This window comes from Neltuma alba, unplaced genomic scaffold (assembly GCF_004799145.2).
Source record: "Neltuma alba isolate B1F8T4 unplaced genomic scaffold, ASM479914v2 tig00010707_pilon, whole genome shotgun sequence".
Classification (NCBI taxonomy): domain Eukaryota; kingdom Viridiplantae; phylum Streptophyta; class Magnoliopsida; order Fabales; family Fabaceae; genus Neltuma; species Neltuma alba.
In genome coordinates, this window is record NW_021635542.1 from 1 (window position 1) to 19,255 (window position 19,255).

At 33.7% G+C, this 19,255-nt stretch overlaps 3 protein-coding genes across 4 annotated transcripts; 2 read left to right on the plus strand and 1 right to left on the minus strand.

Moving 5' to 3' along the window:
- Positions 1-680: 680 nt before the first annotated feature.
- On the plus strand, positions 681-2,175 carry LOC114758501 (protein RMD5 homolog). The gene has a single exon (XM_028947550.1). It carries the CDS (start codon positions 734-736, stop codon positions 1,886-1,888), a length of 1,155 nt encoding a protein of 384 aa, XP_028803383.1. The 5' UTR covers positions 681-733; the 3' UTR covers positions 1,889-2,175.
- Positions 2,176-3,276: 1,101 nt separating this feature from the next.
- LOC114758504 (protein trichome birefringence-like 12) lies at positions 3,277-6,995 on the minus strand. Of its 2 annotated transcripts, none has more exons than XM_028947554.1 (4): positions 6,431-6,995; positions 4,787-4,924; positions 4,348-4,597; positions 3,277-4,116 (listed from the first exon to the last, which is right to left on the minus strand). In XM_028947554.1, exons 1-4 carry the CDS (start codon positions 6,961-6,963, stop codon positions 3,826-3,828), a joined length of 1,212 nt encoding a protein of 403 aa, XP_028803387.1. In that variant the 5' UTR covers positions 6,964-6,995; the 3' UTR covers positions 3,277-3,825. The 2 variants fall into 2 exon arrangements, with proteins under 2 accessions (XP_028803387.1, XP_028803388.1); XM_028947555.1 differs by having other exon boundaries at positions 3,989-4,093.
- A 3,597-nt stretch (positions 6,996-10,592) lies between these two features.
- On the plus strand, positions 10,593-17,408 carry LOC114758505 (phosphoglycerate mutase-like protein 1). The gene is made up of 10 exons (XM_028947556.1): positions 10,593-10,770; positions 11,509-11,582; positions 11,738-11,845; positions 11,990-12,069; positions 13,801-13,963; positions 14,624-14,698; positions 14,842-14,930; positions 15,498-15,620; positions 16,939-16,983; positions 17,079-17,408. The coding sequence occupies exons 2-10, from the start codon at positions 11,523-11,525 to the stop codon at positions 17,179-17,181; spliced, it is 846 nt and encodes a 281-aa protein (XP_028803389.1). The 5' UTR covers positions 10,593-10,770; positions 11,509-11,522; the 3' UTR covers positions 17,182-17,408.
- Positions 17,409-19,255: the final 1,847 nt, after the last annotated feature.

The following is a 19,255-nucleotide window of genomic DNA, read 5'->3' on the forward strand; positions in this document are numbered from 1 at the left end:
CCGAGTCCACTTGGAGATTCTCTACTATGTTTATTAGAGAACTTAGATGATGAAGCTTAGATTCAATAAACTTACCTTTTTTGGTATTTGAAAATTTTTTTTGTGACTTATGCATATTGTGTGTCTTTTATTGGAAATACAGTGATTTCTTGTTTGTAACTTCTTTTTCTTTGTTGTTGTTAGAACTGTTGTTCTCAGTTTTATATCGCTATTCAGAACTCTTCAATAATTTTTTTCCTATAAAAAGAAGCAAAGAAGATGCCGATGTTCTTGCTAAGCTTTGGACATAGGGAAGCCTTTTCAGTGGAGTTAGGATGCTAGGAGCGTATTGTAAGCTCTTATGAAATGTGATGAAAACAAACTTTAAGAGGAAATAGTTTCAAATTTTTGGCTTGCTTATGTCTCTCATTTTTGATAAATTTTTTTGACTATTCACCATACATATTCCTAGTTACAATTCTCTTTGCACTGTTGGAAAGGTTTCTCTCAGTCAAGAGTAAACGGTGAACAAAACTGCAGTGCTTCATTTTTGTTTTCTTCATATTAAGGCCAGATGCGTTGATGTGATGTAGCTAGCAATTCACTTTGTTGTATATACAATAAATGGTTTTATCATCATACTTGTTAGTTCGTACCCGGGAAGCATTAGTAGTTTTTTTTTTTTTTTTTTGGAGCATGTCTAATTGGTTTCTTTGTTAAATTTCTGCAGTGGCTTCTTACCAAAGTACCAAAGATGGAGCTGAATAGTATTAGAGATGCATTTGACCGTGTATCTAAGAAACAGAAGTTATCTACTTCTAAGTTCCAAGAAGTCATTGATCAGGTAGGGCTTGAAATTGAACAGGCTTTGGCGAAAATTCAGTCAGCTCATGACTCAGCTCCTGGAGACCAGAAATCTATACTCACAGATCTTAAGTTTAAACTTAATGCTATTGGGGCGCTTCAACAGCTAGAAGGACCACAGAAAGAATTGAATATAAGTCTTACCAAGTACCAAAAACTTCTGGAGAAATCCTTAAATCCTGATGTATCCAAGGCATACAGAAATGTTGACTTTGACTTTCACATTGTGAATCAGATTATTGCAAACCATTTTTACCGTCAAGGGCAATTTGACCTTGGAGATAGCATCATGAATGAAGCTGGGGAACCAAATTTAAATTCACTAAGATCTCAATTCCTGGAAATGCATCAGATTCTTGAAGCTATGAGAGTTAAGAACCTCCAACCTGCTCTCACATGGATCTCTGCCAACCGAGCTAAACTTATCCAGAGTGTTTCCAATCTCGAGCTTAAGCTTCATACGCTGCAGTTTGTAGAGGTCCTGCAAAATGGAACTCAAGCCGATGCCTTAAAATATGCCCGAACTTATCTTGCTCCTTTTGCTTCCCTCCACAAGGATGAGTTCCAAAAGCTTATGGGTTGCCTCTTGTATGCAGGAAGGCTTGACAACTCCCCTTATTCTGAGTTGATGTCCCAAATCCATTGGGAGAGGACTACCGAAGAGCTGACACGGCAGTTCTGCATTCTCCTGGGACAATCCTACGAGAGCCCATTGAGTGTGGCAGTTGCCGCCGGAGTTGAAGGGTTGCCTACACTCTTGAAGCTGGCAAATGTAATGGCAGCAAAGAAGCAAGAGTGGCAGGCAATGAAACAGCTGCCAGTGCCCGTAGAACTGGGAAAGGAATTTCAGTTTCATTCTATTTTTGTCTGCCCAGTGAGTAGGGATCAAGCAAGTGAAGAGAATCCTCCAATGCTGCTTCCATGTTTGCATGTTCTTTGCAAGCAATCAATCATGAAGTTGTCGAAAAGCAGCACCCGACCCTTCAAGTGTCCTTACTGTCCAGCAGAAGCTGTATCTTCACAGTGCAAGCAGCTCCATTTCTGATTTGTGTTTATCAACAGACTCATAAATTTGGTGTGTGCAGTGAATTTTTAGCATTCAAATCCTGCTGGTTTGTATATAAAAGTTCTTTCTAGATTCGCTGTTACATTTTACAAGACCAATGGAGTAAATAAATATCCAAAAAAGCTGTTCATAACCTGGTGCTATCATATCTGTTTTCTGGGTAGATCAACTTGTAACTATTAACTAAGCATTCAAGTACCTGCTTCTACATTGAGAACTCGTATGATTGCTCTTGAACTTCTCTTTATTATAATGATTATTTTCTATATTAATTGTCATTGTAGTTTTGTGTTCTTTGCGTGCAAAATCCTGGCATAATGGATTGATTGGAACCCATGGATATGGATTGTATGGGAAGATCGTTACATGGACAATGCCCTGCCCATTTGCAAGTTATAAAATTTAATTGCACAATTTGCTCTCTAAGCTGTGTTTCACATATAAAAAAAATTGCAAATGGGATGCGTCTCATCCATGAGGCTACAAATGGGACATTGTGCAGGCACTTGAAAACGACATTTACAAAAAGAATTGATCCCACAATAGCAATTTGACATGTATTTCACAAAAAAATAAATAATCATGAAAAACGAGAATGTGGTCCTCCAAAGTGTGCGGAATTTGAAACAAAAACACATTATTTATGACACTGCATAATACTTTTCAGGTCCTTAATTTAAAACATATTTAACTAATTCAATTAGATTAAACAAATTAGATAAGTTAATCAACTATAAAAAAAATGATATTTTTCTAAAACAATATAATCATTTCTCTTAATATCCTCCCTTCTTCTTATACTTAATTATAATTAAAAGAGTATTAACATGGGTAATTTAAAAAAAATTAATAAATATAAAAATAAGTCTTATATAAAAAATTAAAATTAACTTAATAATTAAGTTTTATATTAAAAATCGAAAGAGTACGACTTTTTAATAAATTTTAAACTTATATAGAGATTTTTATGACTCATTCACTTTTCACATCAATAAAAAATAAGTGTTTTTTTTAGCAAGTACACGATATGCATTTCCTTAATTTTGTAGTCATCAAAATTCAGAATAGTTATTCCATACCATGAATTTTTGGAACAATAAATAACATTCCATAAATTTTATATTTAATATTTTTGCAGAATATTAAATGATTACAAGATTGAATATAAAAAATTGAAAGCTTTCAAATCTTTCCAAATACCAAAACAGGTTAAAGGCCCAATAAAATGACCAGGTTGAGTAAAAATAAATCAGCAAACTCACAATCCTATTGCTCCGTGCAGGATATAAAAGGACGCACTGAAGCTTCCACATCTAAGAATGCTAAGATAATTACTTCATCAGGTCATCCATAACCAACAAGCTTACTCTTAAATTCAACAGTTACTAATTTATTATTTGAATAAGTTGGCGGGGCTGCATCTATTGGCTATCAATTTCTCTTCACAAAATCAATCACGGCTTCCCTCCCAATTTGAGCTGCAACTTTTCTTCACAAGATCAGCATTGGATATTGCATCTAACCCCTCAAAGAAGACCCTCTATTCTCACATCTCCACAATAAACAAGCCTCGTACCATTTCAACGGCAAACACATGAAGTGGATTTCATGACTTCTAATCGTGCTTTTCAAAAAAATTTAGGTAGACCCAATCTATAAAAGATAAGTGTTACTAAACTAAAAATAATTAGACATGAAATTGTGTTATACATTTTTTCAATGGAACCTACATTTGACATGCCTGGGAGGTTGAGTTTTTCACCCTTGGACTTGTATCATTTACTTTGTCTAAAAATTGATTTTGTCAAGGGAAAAACTCAACCTCTCCAAAAGTTGAAAAACTCCTTGTTTATATTCGTATAGACTTCGTCTCTTATTTTTTATAGACTGGATCTACATAAAAACCTTTCCATTTGTCATGATCCACTGGTTCTTCCTAATGTATTAAGGATCAGTTGTGACAATATATCAACCCATGTGTCAGGGACACCAGGCAGACACCAGTGCATGCAATCCTGACCCCAGATTGTCACAGCATCTTGCCTTCCCAACCAAATCGCTGGATGAGCATCAGCTCTGAATTCACTCAAGTGAGTTAAATCAAGCACATGGATGTCAGTTCCTTGCAATGCCTTTTCAACCAGAAGATTCAGTTGCCTTGCTTCTTGGTTAACTCCATTGTTCCTGGGTTCAAACCATGAGTCAAGCTGCTCAGATATTAGTATCTATTTCTCTCAACTAGTGCATGAAACAAAAGAGTCAATGATCATTTCAACTCAAAGTTTAGGCTGTTAGGTGAGAGCGTGTAATGATTTTATTATATCCCTGACAAGGTTCTCGAGTCTATTGGTTTAGATGATCTCTGAATGCAAGCAAGAGGCAGAAAAGTAAGATCATATAGACAGCTTAAACACGAGGCAGGTTACAAAAATACAAACCTCATGCTTCTCAAGGGGCTTGCTCAACAAGCAGCTTCCATTTTGATTCCAGTCTCCACCATAGAAGTGCCTTGGAGATTGTAAACGCCAGAACTTCAGTGTCTTTGCTGGGAATTTGTCTTGTATGTATGAAACTGTGTTGTCAAGAATAACTCTTAGTCCATCAAACATTTCCAGTGGAGGAACAATTGGCCGTCCAGCCCTATAAAAGACAAGTGGCTTCTCTTTTGGGAATTTGTCATAATTCCACCTATTCAAGACCAGAATTGCTGAGTAACTGATAGGTTATAAATTTAGAAACTTGAAACAGTTACAACTAGCCAAGTCTCTGTCTTCTTTCTGATGTCTAGGCTCAACAGCTTTTTCTATATGCATGTAAGCAGTAACGTATTCCATAATTTAACAGTTTCAAAGTTCAGCATAGGTAACAAGAATTTACCAGTGGCCAGTGTTAAACACAAGGACATCATAGAAGCCTGCAATATTAACCCAATCATCTGCAGGAACATCAACATCTACTCGATATATACCTTCTGATCCCTCTTGATGTCCGTTTTCAGATTGCTTTGGCTGCCACCTTTTGATAATCAGTAATAACCATATGAGATTGCTATTTCAAAATTATAAGGGCACAAACTAGTGAAAATAGAACATTATTTTTGAGAAAAATGCAAAACATAAAACTTCCCACTCCAAGAAATAGACCCTTTGTTCTCTAGTTTCCTTAACTTTTAACTCAAATGTCACATTAGATGTCCAATGATTGACATGCTAACATTAGAGACATATGAGAAAATGCCACATCAGTAATGGGAAAGTTTGTTATGGTATTTGAGTTGAAGTGTGAAAGTTGAGGGACTTAGGAGCCATCTATTATGCAGAAGGAAAAGTAATAAAATGGAGGAAGTAATTTTGAAGGTGAAAATGACCTTTCAATAACTGCTTTAAAGAAGCACCAAAAAGGAATAAAAACACTTGAATAATGAATACATGAACACAATAGGCATTACAAAAGGAGGAAGGAGAGAGAATTCTTCTTCCTATACCAAACAAGGTCTTTATTTCTGTTTTCAAAAGTTTAGGGGTTATTTGCAAGTGGCCCAAAATTTATTGTTTTTTTGCACTTTCCCCTTTCTTCTGTATCCTCTCATAGCTAGAATGCAATGCGTCTTAAAACAAGACCAACAAAAAAATTGCAGTTTGTATTGGAGTGCTAACAGTAGTAGCAGTGTCACTTCCATAATGACACCATAAAAAGAGAACCCTCAGCAGGCTAATGTATAGACTATAGATAGGTAGGAGCAGGAGGTGGCTACACTTGTGAACCAGCAGGCATATGCTTCCATAAAATACGCCCATGTCTACCAAAAATGTCCAACAATTTAGACAAAAATATCTTTATTCATGAAAAATTTGGCCATGATATTCATAGCATACCAGCTAACAAACAAAATTGCATTTCTGTACACACTTGAAGGATGAAGTTTAATGCATCACGCAGATGAGATATAAAAGGTATGTCATTAATCCCACTCCTGCTGATTTTGAGTTGAAGCTCATTATACAAAAGATCTCATATTCTAAGCTAGTGCTCCATTGGATTGATCCTAAAAATATCTAAATTCTAATAAAAGCCAGTTTCTCTTCCTAGGTAAAACACACTTTTTACGCACCTTATTCCTCTAATGAATTCAGTATATATGAATAAGCGTTATTTTTCCTTCCCAGTCAGTGAACAACATCATTTCAAAACATGTGCACAAGCAACTCACAAGTAAACTAAAAGCAACTATTTTCAATAACTAGTAAAATGCACCTGAAGCTAAAAAAACTCGTTGCAGTTCTCCGACCAAATGACCCGGAGATCTCCTCAAAAAACTGATGTGCCACCATTTGTTATTTTTGAGAATTATACTCATTACATATTCGAGAACTAAATCTCAATAGACCGAATAATGCAAGTAACAAATTGTTCTATTGCTATGAAGCTGTTCCTGCTAGTTACTAATATTGGTAGAAAGCACTGAATAAAGAAACTCATGCATAATTCAAAGTGAAAGAACTAACGCAGTAATATTCTTACTGGTATTTGGAAAGCAACACAGCACGATGATAACCGACAGTGACATTGTACTTGGGAAAATGAGCTCCTCTCCAAGCTCCCTTTCTTTTCCACTTCTTAGCACCCGCATCAGCATTTCTCAGAATGCATAGAAACGAAGCCAAGAAATTCTCATTCAGAGAATCCCCAACAAACCCAATATTCTTATTCCTCATCAACCCCATAAATCGAAACGGGTCAATTCGCGGCAGCTCACAACCCTCAGGCACCCATTTCCACGAATTGATCAGGTTCATATTTTCCCTCTTGTTTCTCAAACAATTCCATGCGTTCCGGTGAAATGGGCAATTCTCATCGTACAATGGCTTGCGATTTGGATCTAAGGCCCAGCTGCCTCTGAAGAGATTACAGAAGGAGGATGTGGGAACTGTGATCAATCTAGAGGTTGACGAAGAGGGTCTATAGATAGAAACAAATGAATAAAAGAAAAAGAGGGATGCAAAGGTCAGTAAGAAGAGCCAAGGGAAGAGCGGTGAAAGGAGTTTCGGAGACATAGCATCGGTTCTGGAGAGGAGATTCCAGAGAGTGAAAAGAATCTGGACAACGACGGAGAGAGTCACGGCTCAAATTATTTTTTAAAAAAAAGAGTACATAAATTATTGGAAAACCATATTGGAGGTACCTATACTTTTTCTCAATTTTTAATTTGGTACCTATGTGTTTTTTTCCCTTTAATTAAACATTTAATTTTATCTTTTTAGCAACATTAGCTCCTATAACTTTGTTCTATTGATATTTTGAGTCTCTACATAAAGATTAATGATGTTAATAGAGCAAAATTAAAGATTTAGTTAAGAACAAAAAACACATAGATACCAAATTGAAAATTGAGAGAAAGTATAAGTGTCTCCAATATGGTTTTCCCTAAATTATTTATCAAAAAAAAAAATCCCCTACCTGTACGTTGCTTGAAAAAGTTCTCAGAAAAATCTCAAAAAAATAACTGTTGAATTTTAAAATTCTAAATCAGTATTAGTTATTATATTTGTAAAGAAAATGACTACACTCAAAAAATAAATAACAACATATTTTTGTAGTAATTTCTGATTTGTCATTTTAAAATTCAACAGTAAATTTTTTAGGATTTTTCTTTTTACATATGTAAAAAAGTTATCAAACACATTAAACATACTTATAGAATATATCTGTAAATTTACAGTGTGAATCTTATTCTTATAGACATACATAATACTCATCTGGTACTTAATATAAAACCTATTTAACTAATTTGATTAGATTAAAAAGTTAGATAAGTTAGTTAATTATAAAAAATATGACATGTTTTTCTTAAAATACCATAATCATCTTTCTTAATATCCTTCGTCCATCACTTACTTGATTATGGTTAAGAGAATATTTATAAGGGTAATTTAGAAAAATTTAATAAATATAAAGAATAGGTCTTATATTTAGGACCAAAATTAACTTAACAATTAAGTCCTACCTTAAGAACAAGAGGAGTACTAAAGTAGATCATTTATTTGTAATTAATAAACAATTTAAAACAAGAAGTGTTTCATAATGCAAAGTCTTATTATAATTTTTATGTTATGTTAGTTGATGATTGATTTTAGCTCGAGATGATGGTATTAAATAGAAAGAGTTACCTAATACAAAATCCAGGGGATAGTCAAGCAAACCATAGGGCTTTAGAGTTATTGCATTGAGCACAAAAATGATCAACGGCTTCCAGAGCTGAGCAGCCAAAAGGAAATCTGGTTGAGCAATTTAGATTATTTTTCCGAAGAATGACCCAATTGGCAAGGATTGATGTATCATTTTCTAAACAAAGAGAAAATGCTTCATAAGTAGTTTGAGCTTCCGTGTCAAATACCATATAGGCTTAGAGAAGAAACCATTTGGCAACCTTGAGTAGTAGGACTGATTGGGGATCCATTTGAATCCCATTTCAGTTTTGTATTCACTATCATTAGAACCACTGTAAATGAGTTTCTCTTCTTAAAGTGTGAGTGAAAGAGGATTATTTAAAATTATCTGAACACTCTATTCGTTGTAAAAAGTTATACTACCTCTAATTATAATTATAAGACCTCGTTTGTATATTACAAACAAAGTTTTATAATTACAAACGAGATTTTATAATTAGAATTAGAAGTAGTTTTTTTATTTTTCCAATCTAAAGGCAGAATATTAAGAAAGATCACGTAGAATTAAGTCTCAAATCTAAGATCATATTGTAAATTGTGATTGGTAGATCATACGGTGAATTGTACTTGATAGACTGAGCTATCTAAAACTATACCAAGTGATTCAAAAGAATGTTTCTTTCATTACGAACTTCCATTTAAGATTGGATATGATTAAATCAATACAAAAATGTATACTTTTTCAAAACCATGAGGAGTTGCATGGTTTATGATTATGGATGTTGAGTTCATATCAACTTTTAATAAAGATTGAGAGTCAACATTGATGATGCGCCAGACTTGCTTAACAGGGAGAAATCTATTGACTAATACAACTTATGTAATTGTAAATCCTCCCGTTTCTTTGGTGGGGATGAGGAGGAAATTTCTATGCTTAAGATGCATTTTTCTGAACTTCATCTGAACCACCAACAAAATTAATGCACGCCAATTCTAACACATTAGAGTCTCCATATAGATTAATTTGAAATTAGTTTCGCCTATATAGTGCGAGGAGATTCCCACCCATTCCTTGGGGGGTTGGAAGAGACGTGGAGTGAACCCACACAGACATAATATAAATAAAGTTGGACTCATTCATTAATTTAAAACGGAACCAGGTTCCGCCCCGACAATACACGTAGATTAAGGAGAATGAAAAAGAGAAGCAGCATATGATCTGATGGTGACTGAGTTTGGTATAATTAAATTGATTTATGTTAACAAAGTCCTTACATATGCAGTTTAAATCTCATGATTTTGTGAATTATGAGCTAATTTTTTATCAATCAAATTAACCTAGCTTAAACTCAACTAAATGTGGATTTATACTCATATATTGACAATTTTACTTTTATGGGATGTCCTTTTTTATAATTGATAAATTATTCCAAATGAACAATGAGAGATGATTTTATTAATACTGCCTCCGATCCTTAATATAAGAGTATAAGACTTTATTTGAATTTTATTTTGGTCATAAATATAAAACCCAAATCCACTTTGTCTATCATATTTATGTATTTTTTTCAAGGTAATCCTTGTAATAATGATGTTTTAGTCAATACACTTGATTAGCAAGGATATTTTAAGAAAGACACTCTATTTATTTCAAATAACTAATTTAATTTATTTTTTTAATTTTCTCAAATTAATCAACTAGCTCTTATAATTAGGACTGGAAGTAATATATTGATGGATAATGAATGGTTTAATCTTCAAAATGAAAAGTCAATATATTTTTTTGATTAAAAAAAGATCAATACTACCCTCAGTCTTTCATATAAAAACTAGTTAACTACTTTAAATAGATTAAGAAAACTAATTAAATTAGTTATTTGTAATAAATAAGTGTTGTCTTTTCTAAAATATTCTTACTGATCAAGTGTATTGTATAGAACTATCATTATTACGAGGACTATCTTAGAAAAATAGATAAATATGAGAGATAAAATAGATTGCGATCTTATATTTAGGATCAAAATAAAAATTAAACGAGCTCTTATATTAAAGGTCAGAAGTAGTATATTTTAATAAGCATTTAGAAATAATCTAATTACCTATTTTATGAAAAAATTAAATGATCTTCTTCTAGTTCAAAAAATTAAAGAACCTATGTAATTCATGCAAAATATAATAAAAACAATCAAGAACAAAAAAAAAAAGCAATAATAAAAGCAACTTCTTAAATTTATTTCCTAAATTATTATACCCCACTAAAAAAAATCCCTCCATTTGACCCTGGAGATAAAAAGCATGTGAACAAATTGTATTAAAATATGAAGAAAAATTGGTTTTGATGAGCTTGCTTTAGTTAGTATAAAGCTGTCACTTGTTCACATACTTCGGACGCAACGCGATTTGTGCCGCCGGAATTTATCGAAATCGAATGAATTTGGAGAAGCTAATTGACTGGACACAAGGCGACGCAACATAACTACCAGAAATAGAGCGAAGAACAGAAGAATAATTACTGTTCATCGCCAATGTTCAATGAGCTTTATTAGTGCTTTTATATATGCTCATCCTCATTCTGTTTCTCTCCCAGCATTCCGATCTACTTCATCTCTTCTTCTCTGCGTTATCGCTCCTGTTCTTCTCCGAGCTCCTGCAAACTTGACCTTCATTTGATTCCTTCTGCGCTCTGCTTCTCTGGTACTTCCTCAGATCTCTATGCTTGTTCATACGTTGCGTGATATTTGAGTAAGATGTTTTGCTTTTAGATAGTTGTACAGCTTGATTCTCTTCTTCGGAAGCTCCGTTATGACTCTGCAGTTTTCTTGCTTGTTTGTGGTTACTCGCTAGTGTTTAGTGTTAGATACTGTTGAAATGGTGATTTTAAACAGGCATTGAGTTCGAATTCTATGTGCGTAAGAATTCCGCAATTTTCAGAACGGTGAAAAAAAATTAATAAATGTGTTTTGTGATGGAAGTTTGTAGTTGGATGTTGCTGCTAAACGAGCTATCGAACTCTTCTGAAGATCGTGATTAAGGCGAGGAGTCTGTCACAGTTTACTTGATAGTTGATTTTGCTTCCTGTGTACTTTCTTAGAGGTTGGTGATTATGCAGGAGACTCATAGGATGTGCGTATACTGACAGTAGACCGTAGAATATGTCGATAGTGAGAATGAAGTGACGGAGCTAGTGAAACTATAAATAACCAAGCATAATTTGTAGACCGTGGCAAAATCTAAACGAACTGGGGGGGAAATAGTATGCATAATTGCAAATGAATTGTTAAAGGATAACAATCTTGCGGTACTAATAAATAACAGCACGCTGTTCTAGTCATAGTTCACGTTCTGAAACATGCATTTTGTTATTGCCAATATCGTGGAGATCTTGTGCTCTGTTACTTTAGGCGTGATATCAATGTTCTGAATGTTCATCAGGTTTATCTGGAAATATGGATTGTGGTGCTGGTTCAAGTTTGTATCCATTGCATCGGTGCAAAACCATTCACCTGGTTGGTATCAAACTCACTTTACTGTCAACACATTATATCCAGTGTGGGTTTGAGGCTGCTATATATTTCATTTCAAGGACATTCAAGATTGCCTTCTTTCTTGGTCTTTTTTCTGCAAGTCAAAGATTTTCCAACTTACAAAATCATACGTCCAGGTCAGGCATGCTCAGGGGATCCACAATGTGGAGGGAGATAAGAACTACAAAGCATACTTGAATCCTGATTTTTTTGATGCACATCTTACTCCACTAGGCTGGCAGCAGGTAAAGCATGACTGCGCAAGTCAATTTGCAGCTTATCATGTGGAATTTATTCTGGAAACCAGGGCTTACATTTCTTGTGGCTTTCAGAGAAGAAAAAGACATTTTACTCTGTGAGAGTAAACGATAATTTCTCTACACTGACAGGTTGACAATTTGCGTAAGCATGTTCATGCTTCCGGGCTCATAAAGAGGATTGATCTAGTAATTGCATCTCCTTTATTAAGGTAATAATACCTGTGTTTTGATCTAGTGATATCGGTGAACTGATTCTTCTTTTAAGGATTTACAACCCATATTGCTTTCTATTTTGCTTGAAAGATTATTTTGTTCATTTCTGCTAATATTGCTGAAGGTGAGGAACCTGGAGATTATGAGAGAGGTGGGAAATTGAACTTGAAATTTTGAAGACTTAATGCCACTACTCTAATTTTTTTTTTTTTTCACTTTCTATTAACTCCAATTATCAAGGCAGATTTGTTGAGACTGCTTTTTTTTTTTTTTGGGCGAAATTCAATGGTCTGAAAATGTTGTGCCTATTTTGCCTTGGTTTCCAGAGATTTTCTAATAATGTTTTCTGTAACGTTCTTTTGCAACAAGATGTTATGTCTATATTTATGATTATGTTTATACTTTATGGTTTAGACTATCAGCATTTTACCTTTTCCTGGATGATCAGCGTCATTTAGTCTACATACTAAATTGTCTAACTACATAGGAAGCAATACTGGAGGGCAACTACGGATTTCTCTAGTGTGGAACATTGGTGAAACTCGTGTTAAAAATAAATGTTTGTTGATATGGTACTACTTTTTCATATATCTGGTATATTACTTTCAAAATCACACACAATTGCTGCAAGATATACAGAGACTACTGCGTAATGGGTTGCTTCTATGTATTGTTGGCTATCCTATAATGGGTAATAATGGGTTGGCTACTTTCACTACTCTACAATGTTGGCTTCTATATATCCTATAAGGATATTACTAATAATGGGTATATTACTTTCACTGCTCTACGTTGTTGGCTTCTATATATTGTTCGCTATCCTCTATTGCTTTCATATATATTGTTGGCTACTTAAAAATATAATGGGTTGCTGGAGATTTTGAGATTTCTGTTTTGTGAAAACAATGAGGGGGAGGAGGAGACTTAAACTGTTACATTGCAAAAGCATAGTATAAGTAACAATAAGGAGTAGGAGGGGCAGGAATATTAGGTTGGCGAAACAGTAGCCACTAGGAAGTGGCTGTTATAATCGCTAGAGATGCCTAATTAATTTAACAGAAATAACCCCTCTAACTCTATAAAGAGTGGATGGCTGGATCAGAATCACTGGAGATGAATAAGATGAAAGGCCGGTGACCTGCCACAGATTGGCAACACAACTTTTACGTATATGTTACTTACTATTTAGCTGCAAATCTCTCCGTTCCCAACACTGGAAAGCATTTGTGTTGTGTAGCATAAATAAAACAGGCGATTGCCTCTCGGCATTAATTATCTTCTAAATCCTTGGTCCCCTTATGGGGATTTGTGATGCTTTTTTAATTGGTATGTTTAATATTTTTGTACAATGCATCTAGTGAGGTAAAGTTTGTTGTTGCTATTGCTACTGCTCATGCTGTATCTTTGAATACGCCATTACTGGGACCTGATGCTAGAACTTACAAATGAAAGATCGGCACCTGTGGCTGTTTAATGGGTACATCACTCGTCATATGAGCAAACTTAGCTCTGGGAATGAATTGAGTAGCAATGTTTGCATGATATAGTTTGGGAATCATCATTCATTTATATTATGACTTTATACTACGGATAATTTCATATACTGTGTTTCGCCATTAATGGTAGGATTCCTTGTGGAGCCATATTTTGGTTGTTTGAATTACTTCCAGCTGAGGAGGTACAGACAATATGGATTAACATGGCTTACGGTTTCTTTGGCATTTAAGGACTCTACAAACTGCTGTTGGGGTATTTGGTGGTGAGGACTACGTAGATAGAACGGATGCATTGCCGCTTATGGTGGCAAATGCAGGAAACAGTAACCGTCCAGCAATTTCGAGTCTGAATTGTCCACCGATAGTTGCTGTTGAACTTTGTCGTGAACATTTGGTGGGTAATTTTGCAATTTGGACTTATCATGTGGGCACTGTCTTGGTAAAGAAAAATGTTTAGGAGAAAAGATAATCACCGCGATAATTTGTCTACTACCATGCACTGGAAAGTTCTAGAATTAGCTTCGAGTAAATACTTAATTTCTTGATCTCCAAGGATGAATTTAGTTCCAGTAACGCCAAAACATCTGGATCCACTTCTCCTTTTTCATTAAATAAAGCGATAGCAGTTCGTTTTGTATTTTATCTCGTGATTGAACCAAAAACACGGGGGCAGTTTAGTGGAATAATTTGAAGATTATTACTTTTTTCTGTTGATGGGTTTTTTATATCACAGTCTAATCATAATTTAGCCCGATGGTCTGACCTGCGAATATTGAGCGCTACACCAAAAATTTTCATAGGCCATTGAATGATATTAAGGTAACAAAAATGAACTAGAAATCATATGCAAGAAAATACAATCAGTTATGTATAAATTATTGAAAGAGATGCATTTGCTTCATCATTTTCTCATCTCTTCTATGAAATTGCCAGAAGTTTACTTTTTGCCGAGTAAAAATTATTTCAACATACCTTTTATACAAGTTTTCTAAAGCTTAATGCATACATTGACATGAGAGCCCTTGCTTATTTCTTCATGTGTTTGCTTGTGCAGGGAGTTCATCCCTGTGACAAAAGAAGAAGCATCAGCGAATATGAGTTTGCTTTCCCTGCAGTTGATTTCTCACTGGCAAGTATTACATTTCTTGCAAATCAAAGATGGCATTTTAAAATATTAACAGATGCTTGAGAGCCTTCTTAAGCAGTTTAAAATCAGGCTAATTTTATTGCTTTCTTGGGTTTTATGCCAATCCCTCTGAATTTTCTCTTCAGATAGATAGTAATGAGGATACGTCGTGGAAGGCCGACGTTAGGGAGACAAAGGAAGAACTTGCAAAAAGGGGTTTTGAATTCATGAATTGGTATGAAACTACGAATTAGTTATCTTGATTCTCCATTATATTAGGACCATATAAAGCTTAAGAAAGTGATAGCTACGTCTGTGAATTACTTTTTCTTTTTTCTATTTTTCAAGGTTCTACCCAGATATAATGTAGTTCTACTACATGTGCAGGATTAAGATCCACTTAAGTCTTGTAATATCTGTTGGTTTTCATGCCAAATTTTAAAGGAGCTTCTGAGTTTAATCAAAATCCAAGCTGCTTAAAGTTAAACTTCCTTATGAGCTTTTGAGTTGAATGAGAAGTTCATTTCTTTGTTGGAGTCCGTCAGTTAATAATTAAGAAATTATCTGGATCTCAGAATTGTGAGAAATAACATGATTACTTTGTTAACGTTGAACCAAAGTAATGGCATTTGTTTCAACAGCCAATAATAACCGTTTGAATGTGCTTTTTTTTTTTGGGGGGGGGGGGAGGGGAATCAATTTTGTATATCCTTTGTTCTTGCCACTGCTCTTGAATCTATCAGTCAGAAAGTAGAAACTTCCATGAAATGCTTTGTAATCGAAGTTTTCCGCGCAATCACAGGTTGTTGACTCGCAAGGAGAAGGAGATAGCTGTAGTGACGCATAGTGGATTCTTGTTTCATACTCTAAATACGTATTTTGGAAATGACTGCCATCCCGTCGTGAAGAAGGAAATATGCAAGCAGTAAGCCTATTGATTCCTCAGTCTTGGAAAATTTATTTGCGATTCTCACCTCTTTAACATATATTGCATGTGAATTTTCCCTGTGAAGCATCTTAGTGGTTTCTTTTTGGGCTGATTAATGCACTTATCTCCATAATTTCCGGTACATTTGTTAAGAAAATAGAAGAGGTTGTCAAATAGATCTGGACATGCTATAGGCAAAACTAGACCTGACCATCTAAGTGATCATCCTGTGTCTCATGCTTATCCATCTATATAATTAATTTGGATTTACTATCTTTTGCGGACCACATGTACTTGGAATTTCTCAGACAAATAGATTCTTTAATTGTGCTAAAAATAGAGCGGATTATTTAGAGCCGGAAATATGGGTTGAAGCCCGCGGGCCAGTCCGCCAACCCGCCATAAAAGAGCGGGTTAGGGTTGGCATTTTGCCAGCCCGCACCACATAACCCGCGGGCTGTGGCGGGTTGGCCCGCCTAACCCGCCACCTTTTTTTATTTATTTAATTTTTCATATAAATAATATATTATTATATTTAAAAATTTTCTTCTCTCATTTACATCTCAATTTTCATGTTATATAATACATATGTAAATAACAAATCTTTTTTAAAAATAAGCATACCATATTTGTAGCAAAAATTTAATAACTACAATCAAATATAAGATAATATTTATTACAGAAAAAAAGTATTTTAGAAAAATGTGGTGAATGAACTTTAAAAAAAGTTAGATAAATGCACTTCTAATTTATTAAGAGATAGTGTTTGTATCAAACATGACATTTGTATAAAAAAATTATAAAATTTATCACTTGATAAATTGATGTTGAATGTTAGTCATGTAAAATATTTGTAATATATTGTTTTATATTTATATTGACTATTTTAAATGTGGTTAAATATAATTTATACTTGTGATTACTTTTGAAATTTTGGATCACTATTTATTAGTTTAAAAAATTAAATAAAATAAGATTTAAAAATTGAGAATTAAAAAAAAAAAGATCCGCCAACCTGCCAACCCACTGTGGCGGGTTAGGGTTGGGACTTTTCTAGCCCGCCAAAATGTGGGCTGGAGGCCGCAACCTGCGGGTTGGCTCGTATTCCCAGTTATAATTCTGGAGTTTGCCAACCCTTTCGTGTTTATTCGTAGTCTAGTTCTCAAGTTTTGAACTTGCCACTGTGATTTGGAAAAAAAGAAAACAGAGAGAAACTGAACTTTTACAGTCTGTAACGAAAGTTATCATGATTGTGATAATTTTCGTTCCTATGAATGAAGCGTGTGGGTGACTATTTCTTCATATGCGTTTGCAGTTTTGCCAATTGTGAGCTTCGCTCCATGGTCATTGTGGACAGAAGGTGAGGGTACAACTTCTTCACAAATTGACGAAGCTGCTTTCATCATTAATCAATCAGGATTTTCCAAAATTAAATTAAATTCTTCCTGCTTCCAGCATGACAGGTTCGCATGCATCAACAACTAACTATCCAGGCAACATGCCTTCTGGACGGGATCTCCCTAGCGATGTTGCTGATGAGAAGAACGAACAGAGATAAGGGTCTAGTTCTTCTTCTCCTCCTATTAGGTTTACTTTAGGCCATTGAGACGTTGAGTTTCTGAATAGGCCTCAAGTACTCCATTTATGCTATGATATTTTCATCTTGAGCCGACAAATCAGCTTTTTTTTTTTTTTAACAAGGGAAAAAATCATGGTTAATTTTGTGCTGGGACTATTATAGATCTTTTCGTTGTTAAAACCAAAAAAAAAAAAAAAATCCTTCCATGTTTTGTGTTCTTGTTTATAAAAAATGATGGTTTGCAAAAATTAAGCAGTGATTAATATTTTCTAAAATTAATATTTCTTTTCTAACCATATATTTGGGAGGAGGGAAAAGGAGGAGAGGGTAAAGAAGAAAAAATTTAATGACCTCAATTTAAAAAATTGGAGAAATAGGATTTTAAAATTTTAGTAATAAGAAAATGTAGCATAAAAGAATAATAAAATTCAATTAAAAGTTGTTAACACCATTTTTTTAATTTTTTAAATTGAATTTATTAAAAAGATGAAGTAATTTGGGGAAAAAAAAAATTTCCAAAAAAAAGTCTTTCAGTCAAGAATTTTATTGGTTGGAAGGATTTAATAAGATTTTATACAGCTAGGGTACTGATGCCCTACAAATTTTATTTATGGATAAAATTTTTAATGAGGAATTTTCCCTTGACTTTCCCTTTTAAATACATCAATTAATTTTCATAAATTTTGTAAACAGATAATTGGCAGATGGAGCACATTTTTAAGCCATAAGTTGCATATATTTATTGGATTTAATGCGAAGTACTACCCTCAATTTTTAATATAAGATTTAATTTCTGATTTAATTTAATTTAACGTATAAACTAGATCCGTAACACAATTTTTTAGACACATAATGATGGGGACTGAATTTCTTACCGTGTGTGTGGTGTTAGACGCTAGCCCCCTGAATTTTATAAAATTAAGTCTAAAAATTTTAAATTAATTTCATACCCAAGACTTTATTTAATTATGTTTTTTCAAATTCAATTTTATATTACACGTAAATTGGAATGTAAATATTCTCAATGCTTCAATTGGTAAGTCGAAAGCATGACTTAAAACCGGAAGGAAAAAAAAAACAACACCAATTAAATTATTTTCAATTGTAAATATTTTGTCATTTCAAAATTTAAACATATCAAGTTTATCTCATAATTAAATTGATTTTAGATGCCACCTAGATGCTTCAGCCGAACATTTCTTTTCTAAAAGGCATCACTAAGCTGGCTTAATAGAGATATTTAGCTTCAAACCTTGTTATGCCTCATAATTTTCTACCACATAATTCTTCCGTCATCTTAATCTTTTACTTGTAAGCTAACTAACAAAAGTATTTACCCTTTAAAGACATCGAAATAACATTTAGCAACATAAAAAAAATATTTATTTAATCAATTAAGATATAACAATTTATGAGAGTTTAGTGTCATTGGTCAATTTTAAAGAAGATATAATCAACTTAAAAATAAAAGGAATTTTGTCGCCTTTAAAAAAGGAATAAATTAAACAACTCTCTAAGTTAAGGACAATTTCTTTTTCATTTTATCATTGTTTTTATTACTCCCTCCAATCCTAAATATAAGAGTTAATTGGGGATCCTACATATAAAAACATCATCCACTTTATCTCCCAAATCTATAAATTTCTTCCCAAACTCTTTATTAATAGCATATATTAAAGGAAATTTCTATCAATATGAATAATGATTAAAAAGGGTAATTTAGGAAAATCAACACATTTATTACAAATAACTAACTTAACTAATTTTTTTGAAATCTATAAATTAATTATCTAACTTAGGTATTTAGAATCGGAGGGAGAAACTTTCTAAACACAATTAACAATCAAAGCAAAAGATACTCCAATGGAAACTTAGCTCAAATACGAGACACTAACTCCCACATTGAGTAATATTTCAAGCATGGAATGCTAAATGCTTAAATCTCATTTAGTACGAGTCTATGAGATGCTTGATAGGTAAAGGGGCTAGTTCTCTTGCCTTGTAAGCTAGCTTTTGGATATGGATATAGTATCTCATTCCACTTAGCTACCCG